Source organism: Cyprinus carpio, chromosome B12 (genome assembly GCF_018340385.1).
Source record: "Cyprinus carpio isolate SPL01 chromosome B12, ASM1834038v1, whole genome shotgun sequence".
NCBI lineage: Eukaryota > Metazoa > Chordata > Actinopteri > Cypriniformes > Cyprinidae > Cyprinus > Cyprinus carpio.
Window position 1 is genome coordinate 11,750,974 of NC_056608.1, and position 27,129 is coordinate 11,778,102.

General features: G+C 40.0%; 1 protein-coding gene across 7 annotated transcripts; it reads left to right on the forward strand.

Annotated features, from left to right (window-relative positions):
* The first annotated feature begins 2,839 nt into the window (after window positions 1-2,839).
* On the forward strand, window positions 2,840-27,055 carry ep300a (E1A binding protein p300 a). Of its 7 annotated transcripts, none has more exons than XM_042735374.1 (31): window positions 2,840-3,340; window positions 7,050-7,675; window positions 8,976-9,146; window positions 9,234-9,555; window positions 9,682-9,801; window positions 9,994-10,200; window positions 10,609-10,714; window positions 10,887-11,018; window positions 11,432-11,549; window positions 11,640-11,802; window positions 12,008-12,085; window positions 12,513-12,601; window positions 12,712-12,864; window positions 13,004-13,423; window positions 13,724-13,975; window positions 14,111-14,276; window positions 14,667-14,785; window positions 15,258-15,497; window positions 15,820-15,908; window positions 17,051-17,161; window positions 17,743-17,799; window positions 17,891-17,968; window positions 18,049-18,116; window positions 18,215-18,365; window positions 18,608-18,754; window positions 18,840-18,953; window positions 19,065-19,230; window positions 19,354-19,521; window positions 19,614-19,775; window positions 21,829-22,110; window positions 22,361-27,055. In XM_042735374.1, exons 1-31 carry the CDS (start codon window positions 3,247-3,249, stop codon window positions 25,289-25,291), a joined length of 8,100 nt encoding a protein of 2,699 aa, XP_042591308.1. In that variant the 5' UTR covers window positions 2,840-3,246; the 3' UTR covers window positions 25,292-27,055. The 7 variants fall into 7 exon arrangements, with proteins under 7 accessions (XP_042591308.1, XP_042591312.1, XP_042591310.1 ...); XM_042735378.1 differs by having other exon boundaries at window positions 17,081-17,161; XM_042735376.1 differs by having other exon boundaries at window positions 9,682-9,795.
* Window positions 27,056-27,129: the final 74 nt, after the last annotated feature.

A 27,129-nucleotide genomic window follows, 5' to 3' on the forward strand; every position in this document is an offset into this window, starting at 1 on the left:
ATGAAAAGTGGATGCTTATATGCTGTGGGAAATGTACCAGAGTGAAGCAAGGTGTTGATAATGTGAGTAAGTGAAGGTATGACTGAAGTAGAAATGGGCTGAAGGAGGTGAGTGGGAATAGGATCAAGTGGACAAGTAGTAGGATGATTGGAAAGGATAAGTTTGGAAACGTCCGTCTCTGAGACAAGGAGGAGAGAGAGTGTGTATTAGTCGTTATGAGGTTATCATCAGTCTGCGGTGTAGAATTGGTCACTGCAGTTTTCTTCACAAATAAGACAAGAACCATCAAAGTCATCAGCTGTAAGAGTGGATGAAGGAGGAGGGGGAGGAGGACAAAGAAGGGAAGAGAAAGTTTTGAGAAGTGTGCGAGAGTCAGAACAGTTGTTAATTCTGTTGTGGTAGTATGTTGTTTTAACAGTGAAAACATTTGCAGAGAAGGAAGAGGAGTGACTGATACACACTCAGGTTGGTAGAGTTTCTTGATTTGTGCCATTTCCTCTCTGCAGCCTTGAGTTTAAAGTGATGTTCACAGAGAACATTGGACAGCCAGGGGGCAGATGGGGTGCTGCGTGCTGGTCTGGATGACAGTGGGCAAAAGTTGTCCAAGCAAGAGGTTGGAGTGGAGCAAAAAGTGTCAGTAGCACTGTTCGTGTCCAGTGCTGCAAACTGAGAGAGTAAAGGAAGTAAGGATGAAGCCATAGAGGATAGGCGAGAGGGAGAGAGTGAGCATAGGTTGCATCGAAAGGTGACCTGCGGAGGAGTGTGTGCCATGTCAGGTGTAAGTGTGAGGTTAGAAGTGATGAGGAAGTGGTCTGAGGTGTGCAGTGGAGTAACTAAGGTGTTATTCATGGAGCAACAGCATGGGTAGATGAGGTCTAGCTGGTTGCTTGTGCGTAGTTGTAGTAGACGCTCTCTTGAGATCAAATGAGGCAAGCAGAGTGCTGAAATCAGCAGCCTGAGGTTTTTCTAGGTGGATGTTGAAGTCACCGAGCAGTACCAGAGGTGTACCATCCTCAGGAAAGTTTGATAGCAACACATCCAACTCCTCCAAGAAGTTTCCCAGTTGACCTGGGGGACGATAAAGGACTACAACGTGGATTTTAACAGGGTGGGTAATATTATTTGCATGTGATTCAAATGAACTGTTACCTGTAAGAGATGGTTGAAGATCAAATTTTCATTCATTTGAGATAAGGGGACCAGTACCTCCACCCCTCCCAGTCGTGCGAGGGGTGTGGGAAAAAGTGAAATTAGTGGAGAGGGCTGCGGGAGTGGCAGTGTCTTTAGGTTTGATCCAAGTCTCAGTTAGGGCCATGAGGTTGAGACCGGAATGAGTAGCAATAGAAGAAATAAATTCTGCTTTGTTAACAGCAGACTGGCAGTTCCAGAGACCAACTGGAATAGAGAGTAAAGTAGTAGAGGTCAGAGGGACAGGCCATAGATTATTGGGATAGGCCTGCCTCCAACGTACAGTGCGTGCTCTCTGAGTGTTAGTAGTAATAGTAGAGATTTGAAAGCACATAGTGAGTACAAGTGACCTAAATAAGTATTTGAGAACAAGCTGTACAAAAAGTAAAGAAAGGGGAGAAAAGCAATACTCAAGTGCCTTGTCGGTATCTTTGCTTGGTGGAGCCGCGCAGGTAGATCAGCAGTCTTCCCCATGATTGTGTAGCCAAGTGAACCAAACTGAGAGACCATTTTGAAGGCTCAGGAAACCTTTGCAGGTGTTTTGAGTTGATTAGCTGATTGGCATTTCACCATATTCTAATTTGTTGAGATAATGAATTGGTGGGTTTTTTGTTTGGTTTGTTTGAACATCATCACAATTAAAAGAACCAAAGACTTAATCTACTTTAGTCTGTGTGCACTGAATTTATTTAATACACGAGTTTCACGATTTGAGTTGAATTACTGAAATAAAAGAACATTCTAATTTATTGAGATGCACCTGTATATATCTGTGTGTGTGTGTATACACACACACACACACACACATATATATATATATATACACCTTGCTACATGTACTGTGTTAGGCTTACCGAGACTTGTCATTTGCACTTATATATTGTTGCTCTCTTGTTAGTTTTTACTGCTTTTATTGTCCTCATTTGTAAGTCGCTTTGGATTAAAGCATCTGCTAAATGACTAAATGTAAATCCTCTGTTAAAGAATGATGTACTGAAAAATTCTATGAAGATAAAATCGACTGCTATAGTTTTGCTATAGCCAATGAGAAATCAATAGCTAATACATAAAGTTATTTTCTATTTTCTATTTCTAACAATTTACAATTTAGGTGTCATATAGCTGTCATGCAATAGAAATTTTGAGTGGGCCTACAACATATAATGGTTTAATATTCTGTATATTAGCCATTTTTAATTTCTAGTGTAATTAATGAAATTAAAAAAAAAATAGATTGACAGTTATAGTTGTAGTTAAAATTGTAATTCATATTCCACGCATGCAATTCTTGCATGAATCAAATCAGTAATGTAAAAGTGATTAGAAGTGATTTAATTCTTAAATCACTTCTAATTGTCTAATAAGTTAAAATACTCATAATAGTGGGATATTGTAGGTTATTAATTCCACTCTTTGATTTCAGATTTAGATTTCAATTACTTAAATTTAAGAAAATTTCCCAATAAAATTCCAACATAAAACAATGTGAATTTGTATTTTTATAACAGACTAAATGTAATAATTCTGTGCTAACATTTTCAGAAATTTAAATACCAAGAAAAAAAATAAAGTTCATATTTTGGCTCAATTTGAACTTTTGATACTATTTTGACACCATTTGATACTAACATGACCGTACGACACAGTCTACAAAACACACCAATGTTGCGAACGGATATGGCAGACGAGCAAAATGATTTCGAACATATCATCGCTCAATTCTCTAACTCTTGACGGGACTGGATGAGTTGTAGAGCCGCTGTGAGCGTCTTTTTTATCCTTTCTTGCCGAGCCGACTCCCCCTACCTCCTCCTCCACTTGCAGAATTGTATAAAGAACAAAAATCGGTCTGGGGAGGGGGGGTTGATACGCCGGAGCTGAAATCGAGAGGCGAACCCAGGAAAGAGGAGTATTTTGTACACGGGACTTTCCCCCCCTTCGTCCCTAAAAAGGAGGGGGAAATGTCATATTTTTAAAAGCGATATTTTTAAAATCGAGGATTACGAATAGGCTTAGGCGCCTATCTCTGAGGATATATATTTTAATACGTTAAAAAATATGGCCGAGAACGTTCTGGAGTCTGGCCCGCCTTCAGCCAAGAGGCCTAAACTGTCCTCCCCGGCGCTATCTGCCTCAGCCAGCGATGGAAACGGTAACTATTTATTTATTTTAATTTTTTACGATACTGATGTGTTTGAATCACTGGTTGCTTGTTTTCTACGTACCCGTGCACGTCGAGTCTTTAAGCGGGGAATGGGTTTTTCTTTTTAGTTTTGTTGTCAGGCTAGTTTGGCAAGCTAACGACGCATCCGCACGAGATAGCTTTAGCTTGTCATTGCAGCTAGGTTAGCATTAGCGCTTCTCTGTCGATGTTGAGATTCACTCTCAGCGGCTGCACACTGCTCTCCCTCGGCGAGGGTCTGTGCTTGGTGTCAGCTGGTGGAAATGCTGAAAAATATATTGGATCTACAGTGGCAATAACAGTAGTGGGATTTATTTATTTTTCTGTCAAACGCCTGTTTCGGTTTAGTTACTAACGTTAACGTACTTGCAAAGAGTTTGGATCACTTCTTCAAATAATAAATATAATGTATAAATAAAAAAAGTTATTAATAATTAAACTTCTACTAATAGCTGCTGAAAGCCTAGTCTTCACATTTGATCAGTACTTTTTTATTTGCTAATAATCGCCAGTAACATAAATTAGCCTGCTAAACTGTGAGTCAATCAACTTCAAAACTTTCTGACTGAACTTGAACACTGTTGTTTTCACAAACTGCCCATGTGCAGCGAGCACAAACGTTAGCCGCTGTTCCTTTTGTTTTCCTCAACATATTTCCCTGTTCTTTTTAATGTTAATAAATGTGAATAATATTGGTTAGCTAGCTGGTCAGCTAATAACAGACTGATGCTGAAGGCCCGCACAACAACTCCCTGCCATTGTTAGCTAGATGCATATAAACTAATTCCTCATTATTTTAAGGTCCGGAGGATTTTTCACTGGTTAGATTAATATATTTGCTTGTTTATGGGGCTTGAATGGAAGAGGCTTACTGTTTGTGTGATTCGGAGGATAGCAGTGCACTTGTGTTGTGTTAGAGTTAAGTTAGCTTGCTGGCTCAAATAGCCTTTTAGTGCGTCGGTCATTTTTTTCGAAACTTGATTTCCATTGTTCAGCCACAACACAACTGACGAGCCTGTCTCTTGAAAACAAATCATAAAACACATTTAATGCTTAGCGATACGAATCATTACCACATGAGTGTCCTGTTGTTTCTTATTAAACGTTAAAGGTTCGAGTTATTATACTTGAACGCTTCAATAGCGAAGTGCGTTTCTTTGTTGATGTCTCTAATGTTTTCAACCTTTTGTTCAAATTCGAGTTTGATCCGGTTCTGATATTAAAGGGAGTTTATTGCGTTGCATAAATGTAAATGCATTCGAGTCTAGCGTTTTTTAAACACAACATGCTCCGCATCCAATTGTTTTGTCTGTGGAGTGAATGTGTGGTCCCCATCACAGTTGCTTCACTTCATTTGTAAGACCAGCAAAGTTTCTGGAGCAATTAGACCCTTTCCACCTGTTTTAACAATAGCCGATTTGTCAGATGAGAAGGAGCTATATATCAATAAAATGTAGAAAATGTGTTAGAAAATAACATACATGCATTTTTTAAAAAACTTTTGAATAGATGCAAATGGTAGGTTGTATTAAATGATTGCAATACTTGGAAGTTTTCTTTAGATATAGTGCGTTCTTTTTTTTTTTTTAATGAGCAAGTGTCACCAGCAAATAACATTTACTTCAGAGTCTAAGTAGCGACTACCTAAAAACTTTACATCCTAATTCAACACCATGCAATCATCTTGTGTTTGGCTTCCTGTCAGAAACCACAGCCAGCCATTTCAGATAGTCAGTCATTAATAAACAAATAAGTGGCTGTGGAAGTGTTTGGCACATCATTTTGGATTGAATGACAGCTTTACATAGCGATGACAGGACGTGCCCATTTCATTACACTCAGTTTTAGGATGCACTTCTGAAGTACAAATGAATAAATCACAAACTGTGTTTTCATAATATGTTGATAGAAAGGGGTCACTGTGGTCTCTTCAATCTCAGGGTTTGCAAAATTTCCAAATCCCAGGTAGCTCTACAGGCAGGCATTCTTCAGGTTTTGGTAGCCCAAAATGAATTTAACTAGCCTGAATAAAAAAGACATCAGCTGAACTTTACTGTGGACGAATTCGCATGATCAACACTAGTAACATATAGGGATTTAACGATTCACTGAATTTACAATGCGATAAAATTCACGATTCAGATTACACAATACAGTTTTTGCAAAATGAGATTTAAGACAAATTATAAATGAAAAGGTGTCCTTTTAATATTTCTCAGACAAAATGCTGCATATTTCTTTGTGAAATTGAAATGTTAAATAAATCTAACATGAAATTTTAAAACAAATCCCAAATCAAATAAAAAAATTATACAACTAAAAGAAATCTCTTCATATTTACAAAGGCTTTGTCTGTGCTCTATTTAAAATCAGAGGCAACAACTGCATTTGAATTACTATCCAAAAAAGATGCTAAATACTTGTTGTTCGGATTGTATCATTTCAAAATTTGAAGCAAAAACAGAATGGTCTGATCTTGGCTTTGTAAATGAGGCACAAATGTCCATTCCATTCAGATGATCTCCGTGTCTGGCGGTAGAACTTTTAGCTGCAGCTTAGCATAGATCATTGAATCTGATTTGACTGTTAGCATCTCGCTCAAAAATTACCAAAGAATTTCTATATTTTCCCTATTTAAAACTTGACTCTTCTGTAGTTACATTGTGTACTAAGACCGATGAAAAATGAAAAGTTGCGATTTTTCCAGGCCAATTTGGCTAGGAACTGTACTCTCATTCTGCCGTAATAATCAAGGATCTTCGCTGCTGTACCATGGGTGCAGCAGGTGCAATAATATTACACAGTGCCTGAAAATAATAAAATCATTGTGCCTGCTACAATTCTGTGTACGCGCATTGTCTTAAATCGGCAAGACAATTGCAAACGATCAACTACGATCCAAGCGAGTAAACAACACTAATCAAGTTAGGAATTGTATATCACTATTCAAGATAGCCCATTGGGCAGGACGGTGATACATTTTGGTAGCCCGACTGGAAAACACAATAGCCCTGGGATGTCGGGCTAGCGATTTTGCAAGCCCTGAATCTCATACCGAGGTCTCTTCTTCTGATGGAAGAAATTTTGGAGGCCATTTAGCTTCATATGTAATATTATATAAAAGGCTGCTCACACCAAGAACTATAACAAAAACTATAAAGCATCCACACCAATGACCAATGCACAATAACTTTGTTTATAATGAGTGTACGCTGCAGTTACGTCTAGCTCTTTTTTTTTTTTAATCATTCTTCAGCTGGAATTTTTTTTTTTTCTGAAAGCAGTTCCAACAATACAACATTTTTTTTCTTTTTTGTTATTGTTGTTGCTGTTTTTTTGTGTTCTCATAGAATTAGAATGATTATTAAAACTATAGTTTCATCATCCATGGTGTGAACATGCCTTTACTGTATTATTTTTTTCATGAGTATAAAGCATTGATTAAACTGACATTGTAAACTGATTTAGAGGCCATTAACATAACGTGTTAGTGTATTCTGTGTAAAAGCAAGGTGTAGGTCAGTGGATTGGAAAAATATGTAAGGTCTAGAGATGTGTTTTTGCAATGCAATTTTAGTACAGTGTTTAGTATGTCACTGAATCTATCCCAAGACCAGAATATATTTAATTTTGTTTTTCATCATTAATTTTGCTTCTAAATTCTCATTTCCTGCTGTAGATTTTGGCTCGTTTTTTGACCTGGAGCATGACCTTCCAGATGAGCTGATCAGTTCCTCGGAGCTGAATCTAGCAAATGGAGGGGACCTCGGCCAGTTGCATGGCAATTTGGGTAGTGGGGGCGGGGCCATTGGAGGAGTTGTGTCCAGTGGCCAGGATGCAGCGGCCAAACACAAGCAACTCTCAGAACTCCTCCGGCATGGATCCACATCTGCAGCACAGCAGCAGGGTGCGATGGGTAGCCCAGCAGGAGCCTCAATGGGGCTATTTGGGAGTATGAAAGCTTCTCCAGGTACTCAGAGCATGGGCCCGCAAGGGCAGCAGCATCTTTCCATGCAGCAGGCCACGCTAATGCAACAACAACAGATGGCAGGGATGGTGGGCAACATGAACAGGAATATGCTCGGAGCGCAGAAAGGCAATGGACAGCAACAGCCAGGAGGACCCGTGCCTCAGCAGCAAAACATGCTGGGAGCGCAGATGTTGAACGGATCGCCCAGAATAGGACATCACAACCCGGGGATGGGCAGCAGCAGTAGTAACTTGCTAGCCGAGGCTCTTCAGCAGCAGCAGACAGTAGGAGGTCAGGGTGGACTGAGGGCACAGCAGCCTGGAGCAATGAACAAGGTAAATGTCAGATTTTGTTAAGTTTCAGTATTGGACCGATACATACAAGAGCGATAAATTATAGCCAAATGACGACAGCATTTTGGGGCAATAATCCCTCCTTTCCAGCAACCTGTTGTTCACATGAGATCGCAGCAGTTAACAAATAACATTAATCCAATCAATTCCAGATGGACAAAATCTGCCTGTTTGTGTTTTACCCTGATATACATTACAATAGAGAAGAAAGATGATCACAACAGTTTTATGCCAACTTTAATTTTAAAAGTAGCTTTCTCATTTGAAGCACGTGGCAATCTGGACTGGAAAGGTGAATGTTTTTCTCACAGAATGTAGATTAGTACTTAATAACAGTCAATTCTTTATAATAAGCTTTACAATATAAATGATTATGAGCTAAATATCTGAAGAAATTTACATATTTCTACAATGCCTTATGATCTCATACTTTTTATAGGGCATAAAATCATTGTTGTTTTACCCAATTTCTATTTTCTTGGTTGATTTTTTTTTTTTGTCAAGAATGTGCAGTCAACTGAATACATAAAAAATGTATAGTTTAATAAATTATTAAACTAAAATGCATTTATTTTACTAATAGTACAACATGAAGTTTTTTCCCCTTCAGAAATTATTATTATTTTTTTTACTTTCTTGATTCAGTTTTATGATTTAATACACATTTATTATCAAAGCCGGTTAATGAAATAACTGTAGAAAACTTGAACATTTAATGAATCTTTTAAAATGTAATCAGATAATTTATTTAAACAGTAAACCTGTTGTACAGCACTTTGATTGCAGAAAGAAGGAATATTTTTCCTCAATGAAAGAGCTGTACAACAGGTTTACCGTTTAAATTAAAGGATGAAATCATGGATGATGTATTATAATTACTTTGAGAAGTGCATGTTACTGTATATAATACGGTAATATATTGTCATCATTTCATTGAATTAAACCAAACATTTATTTTGGGGTTTCTAGTAAAGACCTTCAAATTGCTATGTGTGTCTGACGATAGCTTTATCAAATGAAATGTTGAAATGCTCATTAAGTGAATTTGCAGTGCAGCTCTTGAGATCAAGACTGAGGCAGATGCTGAAAACACCACTAGCATCACGCATACTTCAGTGTGTAGACACAGACACTAGCCCATATTGCAGTTTTATTAAACGTACAGTACAAATTTTGTCCTTGATGTACAGTAAATTCACTTTTTATGACTGGATTCCAAGATTTTGTCCACATTGTGGATATAATGGAAGCATTCTCATCTCTCTCTGTGTGTTTGTTGCAGATGGGGATGAATGCAGGTTCAGGACCCTATGGAGGCCCGTATGGTCAGCCTGCCAGTCAGGGTCTGGGTGTTGCAGGGCTGGCCTCTCAGCTCCAGAACAAACCAGGTCTCCCCAACAGTCCGGCCCAGTTTAACCTCGACAAGAAGCCTGTGCAGGGCTTACCTGGCATGGTTTGTATTCGGTCATATAGATTTTAGACTCATTTGAACTAAATCAACAAAATCTCTTAATGTCTGTTATTTTGTGATTTTTCACAGCAGGCTTCCCAGCCTTCCCCTGGAGGTGCTGCCGGAGGCGCAGGAGTGGCTGGCATGGTGCCTAACGCCCAAGGAACTCTCGGGCCCGGATCAGCTCCATCAGCCGTGTCTGCAACTGCGGTGGGAGGAGCTCCTCCAGCGGCCGACCCAGAAAAGCGCAAACTCATACAGCAGCAGCTGGTGCTTTTGCTCCATGCCCACAAGTGCCAGCGGAGGGAGCAGGCCAATGGGGAAGTACGGCAGTGTAGCCTGCCCCATTGTCGCACCATGAAGAACGTCCTCAACCACATGACGCACTGCCAGGCTGGCAAATCTTGCCAAGGTGAGTGTATAAACTGTACAGAACTGAAACAATGTGGCACTTTTGGTTCTGTTGTTGGCAGTTCTGCCTATTTATACAACATGGCGCTATTACTAATATTAGGTTTGTGTTTTTATTGCTTTCTAGTGGCGCACTGTGCCTCATCCAGACAGATAATCTCTCACTGGAAGAACTGCACGCGGCATGACTGTCCTGTATGTCTACCACTGAAAAACGCAGGGGACAAGAGGAATCAACAGAGTGAGTGTGTGTATTAATACAAAACTTGCTGTTTCATACACCTCAAGTTACTTTGTATCCTTGTAATGTTTTTGCTGTTAGTCTTTTCAATGTTTTCAGTGTAGCAAAATTGGATATTTCAACAATTGCATTCCTATTTTCAGATTTCGATGGAAACTGTCATTTATTTTGATTTATTTTTGCTCCAAATGATTTCAGCTCTCCTAGGCACTGGGGGTGTGGGATTGAGTTCTTCTTTGGGTAATATAACTGGTGGTCCACCCAGTGCCCCCCATCTCAATACCCCAGGGCAGATAGACCCCAGCTCCATTGAGAGGGCTTACGCAGCGCTGGGCCTTACATACCAGGGAAATCAGGCTTCCCCTCAGCCTGTCCAACAAACACAACGGGCAATAAACACAATGGGTAATGACAAACAGAGGCTTCAAATTTTATTTGAACAATACTCCAGTGTTTTTTTTGTTATTGTACACTGCCATTTAGAAGTTTGGGGTCAGTAAGGTGTGTGTGTTTTTGTTTTTTAAAGAAATTATTACCTTTATTCAGCAAGGATGTGTTAAATTGATCAAAAGTTAAAGGCTTATTTATTTAAAAAATTGCTTAAAGTACTTCAGTTACCACAAAAATATAAATTTGCCATCACGGGAATAAATTACATTTTAAAATATATTAAAAGAGAAATATTATCTTAAGTTGTAATAGTATTTTTTTAACTGCATTTTTTGATCAAATAAATGTAGCCTTCGTGAGCACAAACATCTTCATTAGACTTGGCAATGATGGTACCTCTTCTCATGATCTTTTTTGTTATAGGAGCAAATTCCATGGGAGTAAATGGAGCAGTGGGTGGTCAGTCTCAGAATCAGCAAGCTAACCTTCTCCAGGATACAATGTTGCATCTGAACATGAGCTCCCAGAGGTAAACAACACTTGGGTTCATCTTGTGTAACTAGTCGCCATTCACTTCTCCACATTCAGATGGTGTTAAAATCTCACAGTACCACTAATCCACAGCAGCAGGTGTCTGTCAGTTTTTTACGTTCATATGTAAACAGAGTGGTCCTTATTTGTTTTCGCTTCCCTTTCCCCAGTCTGATGAATGACAATGCTGTGGGCGGTTTGGGGTCTATGCCTGTGGCCAACCCAGCTGCCAGTGGCAGCATGAGGAAGAACTGGCACGAGGACATCACCCAGGATCTACGCAACCACTTGGTGCACAAACTGTAAGTTGTACACTGCTATGTGAAAATTATGCCTGAAGAAGGTAGATGAACATTTTTTTTAATTAGTTGCATTTTGTAGTTGAAGAACATTATCTTAAGTTATAATCTTCGGGTATAGAAATGAAAAATCTTATATAATGTTTTTTGTATTGATGTGAGTTTGTTGTCAATTGTTGTTTTTCATTGCTAGAGTGTTATTTCTATTTATTTCTTTTAAAATACATTGATCTTGCCATGAAAATAGCCATAGAAGCTGGTATGGAAATAAAAATAAATCATAGTGGAGGTACAAGTACTGTAATTGCTTCATAATAATAATAATAATTGCCAATAAATAACTAGTGAAAACAAAGGCTTCTGATATTCATTTGATATTAATTTCCATGCCCCTTGCTGCTGTTCTATTTCTTCAGAGTCCAGGCCATTTTTCCCACTCCAGACCCAGCTGCACTGAAGGACCGGCGGATGGAGAATCTAGTGGCCTATGCGCGTAAAGTTGAGGGGGATATGTATGAGTCCGCTAACAGCAGGGTGAGTATATTGACTTTGTTGGCTGTTAATGATTTGTGTTTATTGTTGTAATCGCTGATTTATGTCACTGTATATACATCACACTTTCAGGCAGAGTATTATCACCTGCTGGCAGAGAAGATTTATAAGATCCAGAAGGAACTGGAAGAGAAGCGAAGGACACGGTTACAGAAGCAGGGCATGATGCCTACTCAGCCTGGTATGCCCCCCACTGGGATTGGTCAGACAGGGCCACCCACAGGACTGCCTACTAGTGAGTACTCATCCACCAAAATTGTCTCTCCTTGAGACCAGTTAGCTGGTAAATTGTAACTAAAGGCCTACTGGCTCTTTAAAAAGAGGCAAGCCTTTAAATGTGTCCTACCAAAACTATGCCAATAGAACAGAAAACTGCTCTTGCCAAGCAATTTATTAAGGTAAGGTCTTTTCATTTTCATGTTTTGCCTCTCCACCTGTAGATGGCCCTCTCTCGGATCCTTCAGTGGTGCGGCCTAGTGGTCCAAACCAGTTGATGAACAGGATGCAGAATGCTGCTGGTCTGTATCTCACTCACTCACTTACTCACTCACTCACTCTCTTACACACACACACACACACACATGCATGTTTACTAAGATATTCTAAATATTTATCTTTTCTGTTTCTATTCTTTTTCTTTATTCTATTCTTTTTTTAAAGAAATACTTTATTCAGCAAGTTTATCTTTCATTTACTTTAATTCCATTCATCAAAGAATCCAGAAGAAATATATTTCACGGTTTCCACAAAATATTAAGACTGAAGACTGGTGTGATGGCTGCTAAAAATTCAGCTTTGCCATCACTGGAATAAATTACTTTTTCAAATATATTAAAATAAAATAAACTATTGTTTTTATTTGTAATATTTAACAATATTACTGCATTTTACTGTACATATGTTTGTATATATGTATTCATTTTCTCTTCTTCTCTGTCAATGCAGGCATGAATCCCTTTGGGAACCATATGGGAATGCAGTCTATGGGCCAGAGATCTACACCTCCTCTTCCACTCAGCGCACCTCTTAACCAGGTCATTACTCTGACTGGAAGTGATACTTTTTGTAGTTTTATGGTTAAAGTTTGTTTTAAGTGTGCACACAAAATATTTCTTCTAAATGCTGAATGTTTTGGCTGTTTCAGGGAAGCATGGGCAGTGTGAGGATGCCACAGCCAAATGTTGCACAGATGCAAAATCAGTACATGCAAACTGGACAGTTTCAAGGTTCAAATCCTGTTCTTGGTGCTGGATCTGTTGACATGGCACACCCAGGAAATGACAGCACTGTCACTCAAGTAAGAGAGCATAGATGTTCTCTGAATTGTATTATATTCTTAATGTACAGTCCAATTATGAGTTTCTGTATTTCACTGAGCAAACATGTGGTCCTAGTCTTTGTCATTTATTTATTTATTTATTTTTTTAACATATCAGCAGGGGCAAATGCCTACTTTATCATCTTTACCAATCGGCAGTCCTTTAGCCCAGCCTGGGTCTGCTGGAGGGGCAGGCAGCGGGTCTTCAGTGGGCTCTCTGGGCCCCAACAGTATGAGTGCAGTCCCTCCATCGTCCACCCCAACACAGACCACCAACCACTGCCCACTCTTCCACCAGAATTCTCCTTCCCCAGCTCATAGCCGCACACCCACACCCACGCCGGGCTCCCAGACACCCCAGCCTCACACACCCAGCCTACCCCAGTTAGCAACGAGCGGCAGTCAGCAGCAGTTACCTCTGTCCGCCAGTTCTGACAGTGCCATGCAGCCTCAGCAGCAGCCATTAGGAGGAACTTCTCCTGCTGTGTCTCATAGTGGCCTCTCTACGCCAAATGCCAACCAGCATCCCCGCACTCCAGTGAGTACTGCTGTTTGGTATGCAACAGAAATCCTGGGGCCTCATTTATAAAGTCTTGCCCATTCAACAATTTCTGAAATATTTAAAAATGCAGAGAAAAATGCACAAACTTTTATAAATTGTGGTCTATCTTAAATAAAAGTACAGTTTATGGTTCAGAAGTATGGCACTTATTATCGAGCTTAAATTGAAAAATATAATTGAACTTAATTAGATAATTATTTATTTTAAGTGACACTTTCACTGGTGGCCTTAGTTTTAGATCTTTTTATTTTTGACCTTTTTTCTTTCCTGTCTTAATTGTCTCATAAGGGTTCTCTACCAATGGATGGCCAGGCTGCTACCCCTGCCTCCGTCAGCAGTGTGGACACATCATTTCAACAGGGTCCTTCAGATTCCGCAACCACCCTTGAGCCTAAGGTGGAGGTCAAGCAGAAAGTAGAAGAGGATGAGGATGAGGATGAGAATGAGGATGAGGATGAAGATGAAGAAGACATGGCAGGAGGAAAAACAGGCAAACATGAAGACATTAAAGCTGAGGAAAAGCCTGAGGTAAGAAATGGAAGTTTTATTTTCATTAAACAAGAATCAAACTCTGAAGAATAATTCTAAGACTGGAGCTAATTCTCCATTCTTTCCTTAAAAATTATTCAATGTGGATCGACTGCATTCTTTGTAACTTATCAGATAAAGAAAGAGGAGCCGAGTGACGGTGTGCCAATGGAGACTTCTTCAGCTGCAGCTGGGGAGGACAAAAAGCCAGAGATAAAGCCTGAGCCTAAAGAAGAGGAGGAAGGTTCAGGGTCTACAGCAACCCACAGTTCACCTTCTGGAGTCCCTAACAAAAAGAAAAGTATGATCAGAACCCACCTTTGTATTTTAGCTACTAAGGTTGTCTGCAGTACAAAACCAACCACTGGTACCTCGGTATTGATGCTCTCTACATATAATGTAGGCAACAATTAAATAGACATGCAGCATAATTAATAAATCTCACACTTCAACAGATGCATTTTACTAGTTGACCACAGATGTGTTAGCATTAGCAATTTGATGCTTTAGGCTTGCTTACATTGAATCTCACCATCAGTAATGACTGAAGTGTTAATTTCTAATATTTTCATGCATGCCACAGGTGAACTGTTGCTGATTTACAGCATACAGCTAAAATATTCACTGTTGCATCAGATTTTAAGAACTGATTTTGTAGTAATCCGGTTTCTTTTACTTGCTTTGTCACCAGTTTTTAAACCAGAGGAGCTGAGGCAGGCCCTGATGCCCACACTGGAGTCTCTTTACCGCCAGGACCCTGAGTCTCTGCCCTTCCGCCAGCCTGTGGACCCTTCATTACTGGGAATACCAGTACGTCTGCTGTCTGGTCACAGCCATCTTAATACAGTGCTGTTTTTTTTTCACATAACCATACTATTAAAGGATAATTGGCTGATTTTTCAAGCAGTTTCGCACTGTTAAAACATTAATTTGTTTGCACATGAGCAAGGTGTACCCTGTCTCTGTGTTACCTGAACCCAGACATCCCCATTTCCCAGCAAAAGTCAGGCTTATGAGGCAAGATAGGCCAGTTTGTGTCATCCAGCAGTCTGTGGACACCTCAGGGTTATAATTTGTGTTATGTGGCTATGTGTGATCGTTTGGTCTGTGGAGCCGTCTATGTCTATTGTTTTCTCTAATCATGTTGCACAGATTTCAAAATTGGCTTTTGTCGATTGGGATTTCCAACATATTTGCTGAAAATGAGTATTAAGGTAATTCTCTCCCGTGTAGATGGATATTTGTACTAATATTCAACATTGTCGCTTTTTACAAATTGCAGGACTATTTTGACATTGTGAAGAATCCCATGGACTTGTCTACTATCAAACGGAAGCTAGACACAGGCCAGTACCAAGAACCATGGCAATACGTGGATGACATCTGGCTCATGTTCAACAACGCCTGGCTGTACAACCGCAAGACGTCACGGGTCTACAAGTACTGCTCCAAGCTGGCGGAGGGGTTTGAACAGGAGATCGACCCGGTCATGCAGAGCCTTGGCTACTGTTGTGGGAGAAAGGTAAAATTGAGTGTTTGTACCTGTTGAGGTAGTTCTTGTTCTATAAATCAATACTTTCCTCTTTGTTTGTACATGGATTCAATAAGAGTTTGGGGCTGATGCAATAATGGGCGTTATGTTGTAGACATGGAGCTAACCAAATTCGTTTTCTTGTCCGTAGAGTTAGTCATAACATTGGGTTTTGTGTCATAGCACAGATTCAAGAATATATTGATCTAAAAGATGCCTGAAATGTATCTGTATTTACAAACATTTAAACAGACATTTGTCATGTTTTCGCCAACATGACACTGGCTAATGCTTTTTTTGTTCTCTCTCACAGTTTGAGTTTTCTCCCCAAACTCTGTGCTGCTATGGGAAGCAGCTATGCACTATACCAAGAGATGCTGCTTACTTTAGTTATCAGAACAGGTAAGGAACTTAAAACCGAGGCCAATATCAACAGAAACACGAGCATACATATATACCTGAATGACCCATGTTGTGATTATTTATTACACATGCATGTGAAACCGGTTAAACCGCTTTTTTCCCCACTGTACTTAGCTGCATAAAGTGAACTGACAATTGCACCACAGTTGATAAGAGTGTCTTATTACCCGACCTTTTCCACCAATCAGTCCCTTGTAAAATCCTATGTGTGTGAAAAGACCTGGCATTTTAAAGTGTGCTCCTTTTCTATTACATCTAATTATTAAAACAATTTTATTAAGATCATATTTATTTATATATGTAATTAAACCGCCTAAAGTCTACTTATATATTGTCAGTGTTTCTTGAACCAAAAATTGTCATAATTTTTACAAGGCCATTTTCACCATCTCTGTTTTACTTAAAATTAAATTGTGGTTGGTTATATGTTAATGTTTTCATAATACGTAGATAAAATATATGTAAAAGAGTATTTCTTATGGTATGACCCCTTTAAGCATGATTTTTAGTTTCATTTAATTTCAATAATTGCTTGTAAATCTATACAAAATGTACAACTTTGCACAGTCACTGGCATTAATCAGTGTGTCATGCAAGGAGCCATTCTTATTTTTTAAAGTGACACCTTTAAAATGCCTGTTTGCTTGACTTTGGCTACAGTCTTTTTGTTCATGTTTAATGTGCTCATGTGTCCATAAGTCTCAACACCCTTCGCAATTGATTCTGCTCCTGTTTTGGTGTAATGATTTTTCCTCATTATACATGTAAATGCTAATCTGTGCTGTGCTTTGGCTTTCTGCTTGTCTCTGTTGTTGTCTCCCTCCTTATTCATTCATTTCTGTCTTGTCTAATGTTTTTCTTTGTTGAACCTTTTCTTCTCCCCTGTACTTTGACGTTTGTCATGTCTGCTATCGCCTGCTTTCATCTGACCAATCATCTGCACCTAAACCCCTCCCTGCTCAAAACCCCTGCTCAAAAATCCTGCATCATGATTGGCTCCTCTGGCGATGACCCTGCCCTGCGTTCCCCCTTTGGCCTGTCTGCCCTGCTCTGCCTTGCCTTGTCCTGCACTGATTGGTGGCTACCTCCTCGTTACCTCTCTGTGATTGGCTGTGGTGTAGTTCACCAAAATATGGGCTTCTTGCTGACAGGTATCACTTCTGTGAGAAGTGTTTCAATGAGATCCAGGGTGAGAGCGTGTCCTTGGGAGATGACCCATCCCAACCTCAAACGTAAGCGACTTCTCTTTCCACTATTTTTAATCAGTGTCTTATTACAGTGAGATCTTTTTCTGCATCAAAACAAGTTTGACACTTTTTTTTTTTCTAGTGTCTGCAGTATGAGTTCTTGTGATAACAAGAGTTAAAACAGTTTACCGATGGATAAAAATGGACTTTGTAGTAAATCTTCTACCGTTCTGTCAGACTGACATATTTTTAGTTGTTAGAGTAATTTAGTATCTGCATTCAGCCACACAAGTAATCTGGACAAGCATTTACTCCCATTGACTGTGGTCATAATCTGTCCCTGACCACCTCTGAATGTGGTTTTAGTGATCCAAACACAAAAATCAACTTATTATGTAGTCAAGTACCATCAATTTTCTGAACTTTGAAACTGCATAGTAATTGCCATGTAAAGGGCCTAAGAGTTACTAAACTTATGAATGCAGTGCATAACAATAAATCTCAGTAAACTTGGTTCTGCCCTTTTGAGATTTTGAATCAAGATTTTCAAGACCATAAATGCACCCTTTGATACTACAGAATCATTTTCTTGTTTTAATAGTGCTACAATTTGCATGTATTTTCAGATCTATCAACAAGGATCAGTTTGAAAGGAAGAAAAATGACATGCTCGACCCTGAGCTGTAAGTTCATATAACCTTAGTTCAAGTTTTGTTCTCTCATCAAAATTCTCAAGATTAACACTTTATTTTTTTATGCCCATTTTCTCTGTAGATTTGTGGAATGTATGGATTGTGGCCGTAAGATGCATCAGATCTGTGTTTTGCACAATGACACTATATGGCCATCAGGGTGAGTTTGCTGCAAAGAAATTGAATACAACTGTCAAGTGACTCTAACCCCAAGATTCCTTTTTATTTCCCCTTATTTAGCTTTGTGTGTGATGGCTGTTTGAAGAAGTCCAACAAGACCCGTAAAGAGAACAAATATGCTGCTAAAAGTATGTAATTTCAATTTCTCAGTTTTCTTCCCACTGATGATCCAATTAGTAATGACATTTAAACTTTTTTTTTTTTTTTTTTTTTTTTGGACCTTCAGGGCTTCCACAGACCAAACTAGGCAACTATTTGGAAACGCGGGTTAATGACTTTCTGAAGCGTCAGAATCATCCAGAAACTGGTGAAGTCACTATTCGTGTTGTTCATGTCTCAGACAAAGTGGTGGAAGTCAAACCAGGCATGAAGTCTAGGTGAGACAGGATAGATTAAGACCAGACACTCACATTTAATACGACACATTTATCTGCTGGACGTTTCAAGAATAGTTCCTTAAAAACAGTCTGTCATTTATATTCTTGCTGTGAAGCCACATTTGTTTACTCTGATGTATAGTGTAAAGCTATAAAACCGAGGCAGGCCTAGAATTTGTAATAATTGTCATCATGGCTTGTTTGTCTGCTTGGATTTTAATGACATCATTTCCTTTTCACAGGTTTGTGGATAGTGGAGAGATGGCAGAGTCTTTCCCATACAGAACGAAAGCTTTATTTGCATTTGAGGAAGTTGATGGTGTTGATGTCTGTTTTTTTGGGATGCATGTGCAAGAGTATGGCTCAGATTGTCCACCCCCTAATCAAAGGTCAGGTGTCTGTAACTGCTTTTTATAATTTGATGGGCCTGTTTTGGTTTTATTCTAACCACCAACAACCCCCTCCATCCTTTAGACGTGTTTACATATCCTACCTGGACAGTGTCCACTTCTTTCAGCCACGTTATCTGAGAACAAGCGTGTACTATGAGATTATTTTAGGATATCTGGACTATGCCAAAAAACAAGGGTAAGATGATAACCCCCATCCTACTGTTTCAGCAGATGTTAGCCACTAACTCATGTACACGTGCTTTTTTGCCTTGTCTTGTGAAATTATTATTATTTTTTTTTCTTTTAGGTTTACCACGGGACACATCTGGGCCTGCCCTCCTAGTGAAGGAGATGATTACATCTTCCACTGTCACCCTCCAGACCAGAAGATACCCAAGCCGAAGCGGCTGCAGGAGTGGTATAGGAAGATGCTGGATAAATCTGTAGCAGAGCGCATCGTGCATGACTACAAGGTGCAATTTGGACATTGTTATTGTAAAAATGTTTTATTATAAATATTTTTATTTATCAGCATACAAGAGAGAGATCTAGAAATGTGTTGAAGTCTTGAGTTTGTTTTATTTATTTATTTACAGGACATCTTCAAACAGGCAACAGAGGATCGCCTCACCAGCGCCAAAGAACTGCCCTATTTTGAGGGTGATTTCTGGCCCAATGTGCTTGAAGAGAGTATCAAAGAACTAGAGCAAGAAGAGGAGGAAAGGAAGAGGGAGGAGAACAGCACATCCAATGAGAGTGTTGATGTTAGTCTTTAGGCTCCCACTTATCTCAGGTTTTGTTCCTCTGTTAAAGTGTTTTTTCAAACAGCTGTGAACATTTCTTTTTGTTTCTCCAGACAACAAAAGGTGACAGCAAAAATGCCAAGAAAAAGAACAACAAGAAGACGAGCAAGAACAAGAGCAGCTTAAGCCGAGCCAACAAAAAGAAGCCGGGCATGCCAAATGTGTCCAATGACCTTTCACAGAAACTCTATGCCACAATGGAAAAGCACAAAGAGGTATTAAGAAGACTAAAGCCTGATTCACTGTCTGTAACTATGATTGTCTAATCAAGAATCATCATCAGACTTTTAGTGTTTGTCAAGTTTGGTGGCATCCTTTTATATTTTTTGTACAATATTAATATATACACCTGACTAGGCATGGGCTGATTACCGGTTTCAAGGTATACCGCCATTTGAAAATGTCACTGTATCAAAACCACTAATATTTTCCATTATACCGTTCCTGCATAGGCCTGTCACGATAACAAATTTTGCTGGACGATAAATTGTCCTAGAAATTATTGCGATAAACGATAATATTGTCGTTCTAAGACCCGTTTCAACTAATATAATGATAATGGCATACTAATGCAGGTACACCTTTTCAAAGATCAATAAACTTTTATTTCTAAAGAATATTTAACACTGAAAACGGAAAACATTTTAAATATCCACAATAAATGAACAAAACAACCAAAAACAATAAAAGCAATGGACTCTCAGTCTCTGTTAAAAAGAAATGCACTTGAATAAATACCAAAAACAATAAATAAATGGATGTAAACAAAATTGCACTTCAAAGAATATTAAACATTAGGCTCAGACATAAATAGTGCCAATTAGGACCTTTGTAAACAAAAAAAAACAAAGCCTCAACAGGCCATATGCAAAAATCTTTTGAAAAATAATTTCTCCAACATAAAGCTTTGTTCAAATAAAGCAAAGGTGAATTGCCGTCTATGTCCACCAAGGACGAGAGAAAGAGAGAGAGAGATTTTATGGCAGATTCCGTGCAAGAAATACCAACATGTTGACTTTGTGTGGCTTAAAATTAATTAATTTTGTATGTTTGTGTGTTATATTATGTTTATATGCCAGTTAGGGATGCTCATACTGACCGTTTAACCGTTAACCGAAAGTAAACATTTTGACCAATTAATACTATCAGTTAAAGGTTTTTTTGTTTTTGTTTTTTGTTTTTTTTGCTGCATGGTGGTAATAATAATAGTATTAATAATAAATAAATAAATATATATATATATATATATATATATATATATAAATATATATATATTTATTAACTCACTAGGCACGTTGACACGCACAACCACACGCCTACAGACATATTTAGCTGAGCAAGTCAAATGAAGCAAGCGAAAAGTAGGCTAGTGGGACCGCTACGCGGTATTAAAATAAAGCAGTAGTGCAAGTACAATGCAATATCAGTTGTGACGTAAACACGGACGGTTGAAAATATGCGCGGATGGCCGAAATATACTTTGGCCTTTACGCGATCGGCAACCGGATGTTTTTTGCCTAACTGCAACTCTCTGTTCTGGACTTGAGCAAACTGCGTTGCAATGTAATCTTTTTCCAAAATGTCCTTTATGTGAAAATATGAAGTCTGTTAACACCCGTTAACACTGAAGACGGACGCATAGAGAAAAATACTGTAGCATGCAGATCACTCACTGTTCATGATGCACGAACTATTGGAAGAAAATCCTCAATATTGATTTTGTGGTTTATATGAATGTGTTTCTGAGGGGAGCTGACTGTCTTCTGAAAAGTTTACGTGGTATAATTTCACAAAGCTTGTCAGAACATTCTGTTTTTGCTTCAAATTGGGTTATTATTAAATCAAATTGTGTATGATTATTATTATATAACTGATGATATTGAAAATGATATTAGATGAAATAAATGATATGTATATGAATTATATAACAAATTAACTGTAATTACAGATTTAGGTTAAATAAAGATGTCAGTCTTTATTTTTTTCTTTTAGGAAACAAATCAAAGAAAAAAATAAAATAATTCTACTGTTCCTAATATTCTGTATGTTGCTCAAAAACAAAATATATTGTGTCCAGCGGGATTTTTTATTTTTTTACCCAGTCATTTAAAAATAACACATTTCAGAGCTGTAACAACAATACAGTGATACCGTGAAACCGTGATATTTTTGCTTAAGGTTATCATACCATCAAAAACTCATACCGGCCCATGCCTAGCCCTGGCAAAATGTTTTTTTTTTTATTTCAACATTTTTCTTCCTTACTAGGTGTTCTTTGTTATCCGATTGATTGCGGCACCCAATTCCAATTCTCTCCTGCCCATTGTTGACCCGGATCCTTTGATGGCGTGTGATTTGATGGATGGTCGTGATGCCTTCTTAACACTTGCACGGGATAAGCACCTGGAGTTTTCTTCATTGCGGCGCTCCAAATGGAGCACCATGTGCATGTTGGTGGAACTGCATAACCAGAGCCAGGACCGCTTTGTCTATACCTGCAATGAGTGCAAGCACCATGTTGAAACTCGCTTCCATTGCACTGTTTGTGAGGTGAGGACTGTAGTAAGGGAGGGGATCCTTATTTTTATGAATTTTATGTGTAACGTTGATTTGCAGTTTTTCTCAAGACAGACCCAAATTAAGTCTCTTTTTGCTGTGTCCTCAATTATTCAAAGTTCGTACCAGGAAAAACAGGATGTCCGCTCACCCTAGTTATACTTATAGTCGTACTTGGTGTACTGGATGAAAGGACTTTAATTACCAGCATTATGTAATGATTATTCTGACTTCTCCTTCACAGGACTATGATCTCTGCATCACTTGCTACAATACAAAAGGTCACGAGCACAAGATGGAAAAACTGGGCTTGGGGTTGGATGACGAAAGCGGCAACCAGGCTGCTTCCTCAATGCAGAATCCTGGAGACTCACGGCGTCTCAGTATTCAGCGGTGCATCCAGTCTCTGGTGCATGCCTGCCAGTGCCGCAATGCCAACTGCTCACTTCCATCTTGCCAGAAAATGAAACGTGTAATTCAACATACCAAAGGCTGCAAGCGTAAAACCAATGGTGGTTGTCCTATCTGCAAGCAGCTCATCGCACTCTGTTGTTACCATGCAAAACACTGCCAAGAGAATAAGTGCCCTGTGCCATTCTGCCTCAACATCAAGCAGAAACTGCGGCAACAACAGCTCCAGCACAGGCTACAGCAGGCCCAGATGCTGCGTAGAAGAATGGCCAGCATGCAAAGGACAGGCCAGCAGCTTCCAGGAGGCAATGGTGGGCTGCCATCTCCTGGGAACAATAGTACTACTGGCCCGAGCACACCAACACCAAGCACTCAGCCCCCTACCCCACAGACGCCCACTCAGCAATGTCAGCCTCCAGTGACTCAACCTGGCATTGGAGGTGTTCCATCACAACAGCAACAGCAGTTGGCAGGGATGGCCCATCAATACCAGCAAATGACTGGAAGTGGTGGGATGATCAACTCCCCACAGCAGCCCCTGATCCCACAGCAGCAGCAACAGCCAACATCCGTTCAGCATTTTCAGCATGCCAACAATCTTCCTCCATATGTGCAAAGACCTCCAGGCTCCTCTCCACTTCCTCAGTCAATGGGAAAGCCAGGCATGGTGCCAGGAGGCTTCCCTCAACAGCAACAGTCAAACCTAGGGCAGTCTGTGATGCAGCAACATCAGCCACCTGGCCCCCCACCTGCTGCTGTAGAAATTGCCATGAAGATTCAACGAGTCGCTGAGACTCAACGGCAAATGGCTCAGCAAAAGATACTGCAAAGAAACCAGGCTCCTGGAATGATGCCTCCACATGGCCTTCATCAGGGTCCCCAAACTCAAAGCCAGATGGTCATGAACCATCCTGGAGCTGCAATGGGTGGGCCTCAGGGAATGCCACCCCAGACACAAGCAGCAGTTGCTCGAACTCACATGGATCAGCAGCAGGGAATGATTACAGCAGGCATGCAGCAGCAGCAGACAGGACCTCAGGCTCAGCTCTCTCAAGTCCAGTTACAGCAGGGCCAGCAAGGAGCACCCCAACTTCAGGTGCCACCACAGCAGCAGTGGAACGGTCCCGGTATGCCTCAGCAGAGAACTGGGGTTATGAACCAAATGGGTCTCCAAGGAATGGTTGCACCTCAACAACAGCAGCAGCAGACAGTTAGTCAGCAGCAGCAGCAGCAGCAGCAGCAAGGGCATTCTGGTTTAATGGGTATGATGGGCCAAGGAGGGGCTGCACCTGTAGGTACTGGCCCTGGAAATCACCCTCAGGCTGCCATACAGGACCTCCTAAGAACCTTAAGGTTACCTAGCTCTCCCCATCAACAACAGCAAGTCCTGAATATACTACGTTCAAACCCTCAGCTCATGGCAACCTTTATCAGGCAACGGGTTCCTAGGTACCTTGGTCGAGGTGGGCCTGGAGCAGGAGGTGGGGGTGTACAAGGAGGACCTGGTGGAGGTCCAGGAATCATTGATGGCCAGCAAATGAATGTAAATCCCGGGACAAATCAAGGAGGTATGCATATGGCACAAGGAACTACCATGCCAATGAATCAGCTTCAGCAACAGCAGCAGCAGCAACTTCAACAGCGGTCAATGATGGGTGGAAATTTGCAGCAACAACAGCAAATAGCAGCACTGCAGCAGCAACAACAGCAGCAGCAAGGTGTTATGCCCAATCAGGGTGCCAACATGTCTAACATCTCCCCCCAGTTCAGAGAAATTATGAGGCGGCATTTGCAGCAGCAACAGCAGCAGCAGCAACAGCAACAGCAGCAGCAGCAGCAGCAGCAGCAACAACATATGGAAAACCATGCTCAGTTCCAGCATCCTCAACCACCCCAGCAGCAGGGTTATCTTGGGCAATCTGGACTGCCCCCACAGCAGCCTGGCCAACCTCAGCCTGGTGGTCTCCAGCAGCAACAGGGAGCTCCCCAGCAAAACTACTCTGGGTCTATGTCCCATCAGCAGGTTGCAGCAGCTCTGCAACAAAGGTTGCAACACCACCAACTTCAGATGCAGCAGCAGCAACAGCAACAGCAACAACAACAACAACAGCAGCAGCAGGGTGCTCTGGCAGGACTCCAGGGTGCTGATGGAGGTCCTGGAGGTGGTGGTCCCCTCCAGCAGCAACAGATGCAGTCGGCTCAAATTGGTTCCCAATCTCAAGTCATGCTTCAGCAAGCTTTGCAGCAACGGCTCCTCCAGCAACAACAGTCACACTTAGGAGGCGGATCTCCTGCTCAACACAATCCCATGAGCCCTCAGCAGCCCCAGCAACAGATGTCCCAGTCTCCCCATTTGCAGGGCCAGCAGTTGCCCAATTCTCTAAGTAACCAAGTCCGCTCACCCCAGCCTTCGCCTCGGCCTCAGTCCCAGCCGCCAAACTCTAGTCCATCTCCTCGCTTGCAGCCCCAGCCTTCACCCCATCGCATCTCGCCGCAGACCCAGACGGGTTCTCCTCATCCAGGTCATCTTCCTCAGCATCACGGGGGCATGGTTGCACCACCACATCCACAGCAACAACCGCAGGTGTCCCAACAGCAGCAACAGGCTAATGCAATGGACCAGGGCCCTTTTGGAGGAGACCAGAGTGCCATGCTTTCACAGCTAGGTGGGATGGGAGCCTTGCATGGGCAAGGGACAAATGATATGCTGACAAATAATCAAGATATGGGGTCGAATATGAATCCCTCGTTAGATTTGATGTAATGTTGCAGTGCTCAAAGAACTGTCCTGATTGCCAGGGTTTGGTAGCAATTCTAGGATTTACAAAGGCTGTCATCGATAGTATTATTATTACTATTATTATTATTTAATATTTTTCTTATGTAATTGAAAAGAACTGAACTTCCTATGGGAGATACTACATGTGCAAGACGACAAATTAAATTAAATGAATGGTAAGTTATTGCTGTTAATATATAAATACATATAAATATATTTTTTGCCAATTGTGTTCAAAGGGTTTTGGGTTAAGGGATGGGAAATATTTCCTCTTGGTATATGACCAGAAATATTTTTGGGGTTAAGAAGTCTGCCTTTTTTATAGATATTTTTTAAGATTTTAAAAGTGGCATGAAATTAAAAAGCAAAATGCGTAAACAAAATGGACTATTTTGTTTTCTTTTTCCTTGAAACAGTCAAGAATGTCATCAGTTTTGGAGAGTATTAGATTTATTCTCACCAGTGTAATGATTATGAAAATGATGGCATTGGTAATAACTTATTTATTACTCGGCTCTTTTGGTTGGCTAATAAATATTTTCTTGTTCTTTTGTTTTGGACTGTGTATGGCATATGATATTTGAACCTACAATTTTTGAAGAGTATATTTTTGTTATTGATAAAACCTGACTATAAAAGGATGAATTTATATTCTTATTCTGCTTTATTTTTCCTTTTTTAAATTTTATTTCTATTTTTTTTTTTTTTTTTTTTTTTTTTGAGGGGTGGATGGGGCTTAATTTAAGTTTTGATAGTGTTTGGTAAATGAGTATGTGTTTTCTGATGGCTTGTTGCATGGGAAATATTTGTCCGATGCATGTCGCAGTTTTCCCACCCTCATACACCCCTGTCCCATGAATGTGTTTTCACTATGCCCTTCTTCTCAGTACTGGAACCTGGTGACACTACAGGTGTGATTAGGACAGTGCAGGGAACTCTACTGAGACTAAATGTTGATGCAGGATTTTGGATTTTGCAAATAATCACCTGGAACTACATCTTTGATTCCAAGTCCTTCTCTTTCCTCTCACATCTCCCCAGCAAGGATTCGTTCTGACTTTTCACACGCATCTCTAGTGTTCTGAACTTTGGGATTTAAGTGATCTCCTTAATGTATAAACAAAAACTGATAATAAATTACTGAAAATGAGTTGTCTTTGTAAAAAAAAATATATATGTATGTGAATGGAGATAAATGGACAGATGTTTCCTCTTGATTTAAGATCCTTTGAGTTGAAGAAATATGGGCAGCTTAGACTTTACCTGAGAGATTTTTATACACGTGGAGTGAGTCAGAGAAGCACCAATGCACCTTTGTATGTGTACTTCATTACAAGGATTTCATTAGTGTGTAATAAACCAACACTGACTGTCATTATCTCCATCCTGTGCACAAATACAGTTCGGAAGAGAGTGTTTTAAAAAGCGGATGGTGTTTTTGATGATATGACAATAACATATAATGAATTGTTTTCCTTGGTAAAAGGGGTGCTGGATGAATACAAAACAGAGGCAATATGGCTTTTGACTTATTTTATAAATTACAAGGAGAACAATATTTGTCATAGATATATAGATATATTTAATTTTATTTTTGAGAATAAAAGACTTCAAGAGTTGATATTGAATTACACTTTTTCAAAGATGTATTGATGCAACATGACACTGCTGTCATAACATATACGTCCCACTTTGGGAATAATGAGAAATATCATGACATTTGAAGGAAATGTCTTATGAGTGCATATAGAGGTATATAGATTATGATTCACTGTACAAACCATGGCAATTTGCTTTGATCTGTAAATTTATTTTTCTTTCTT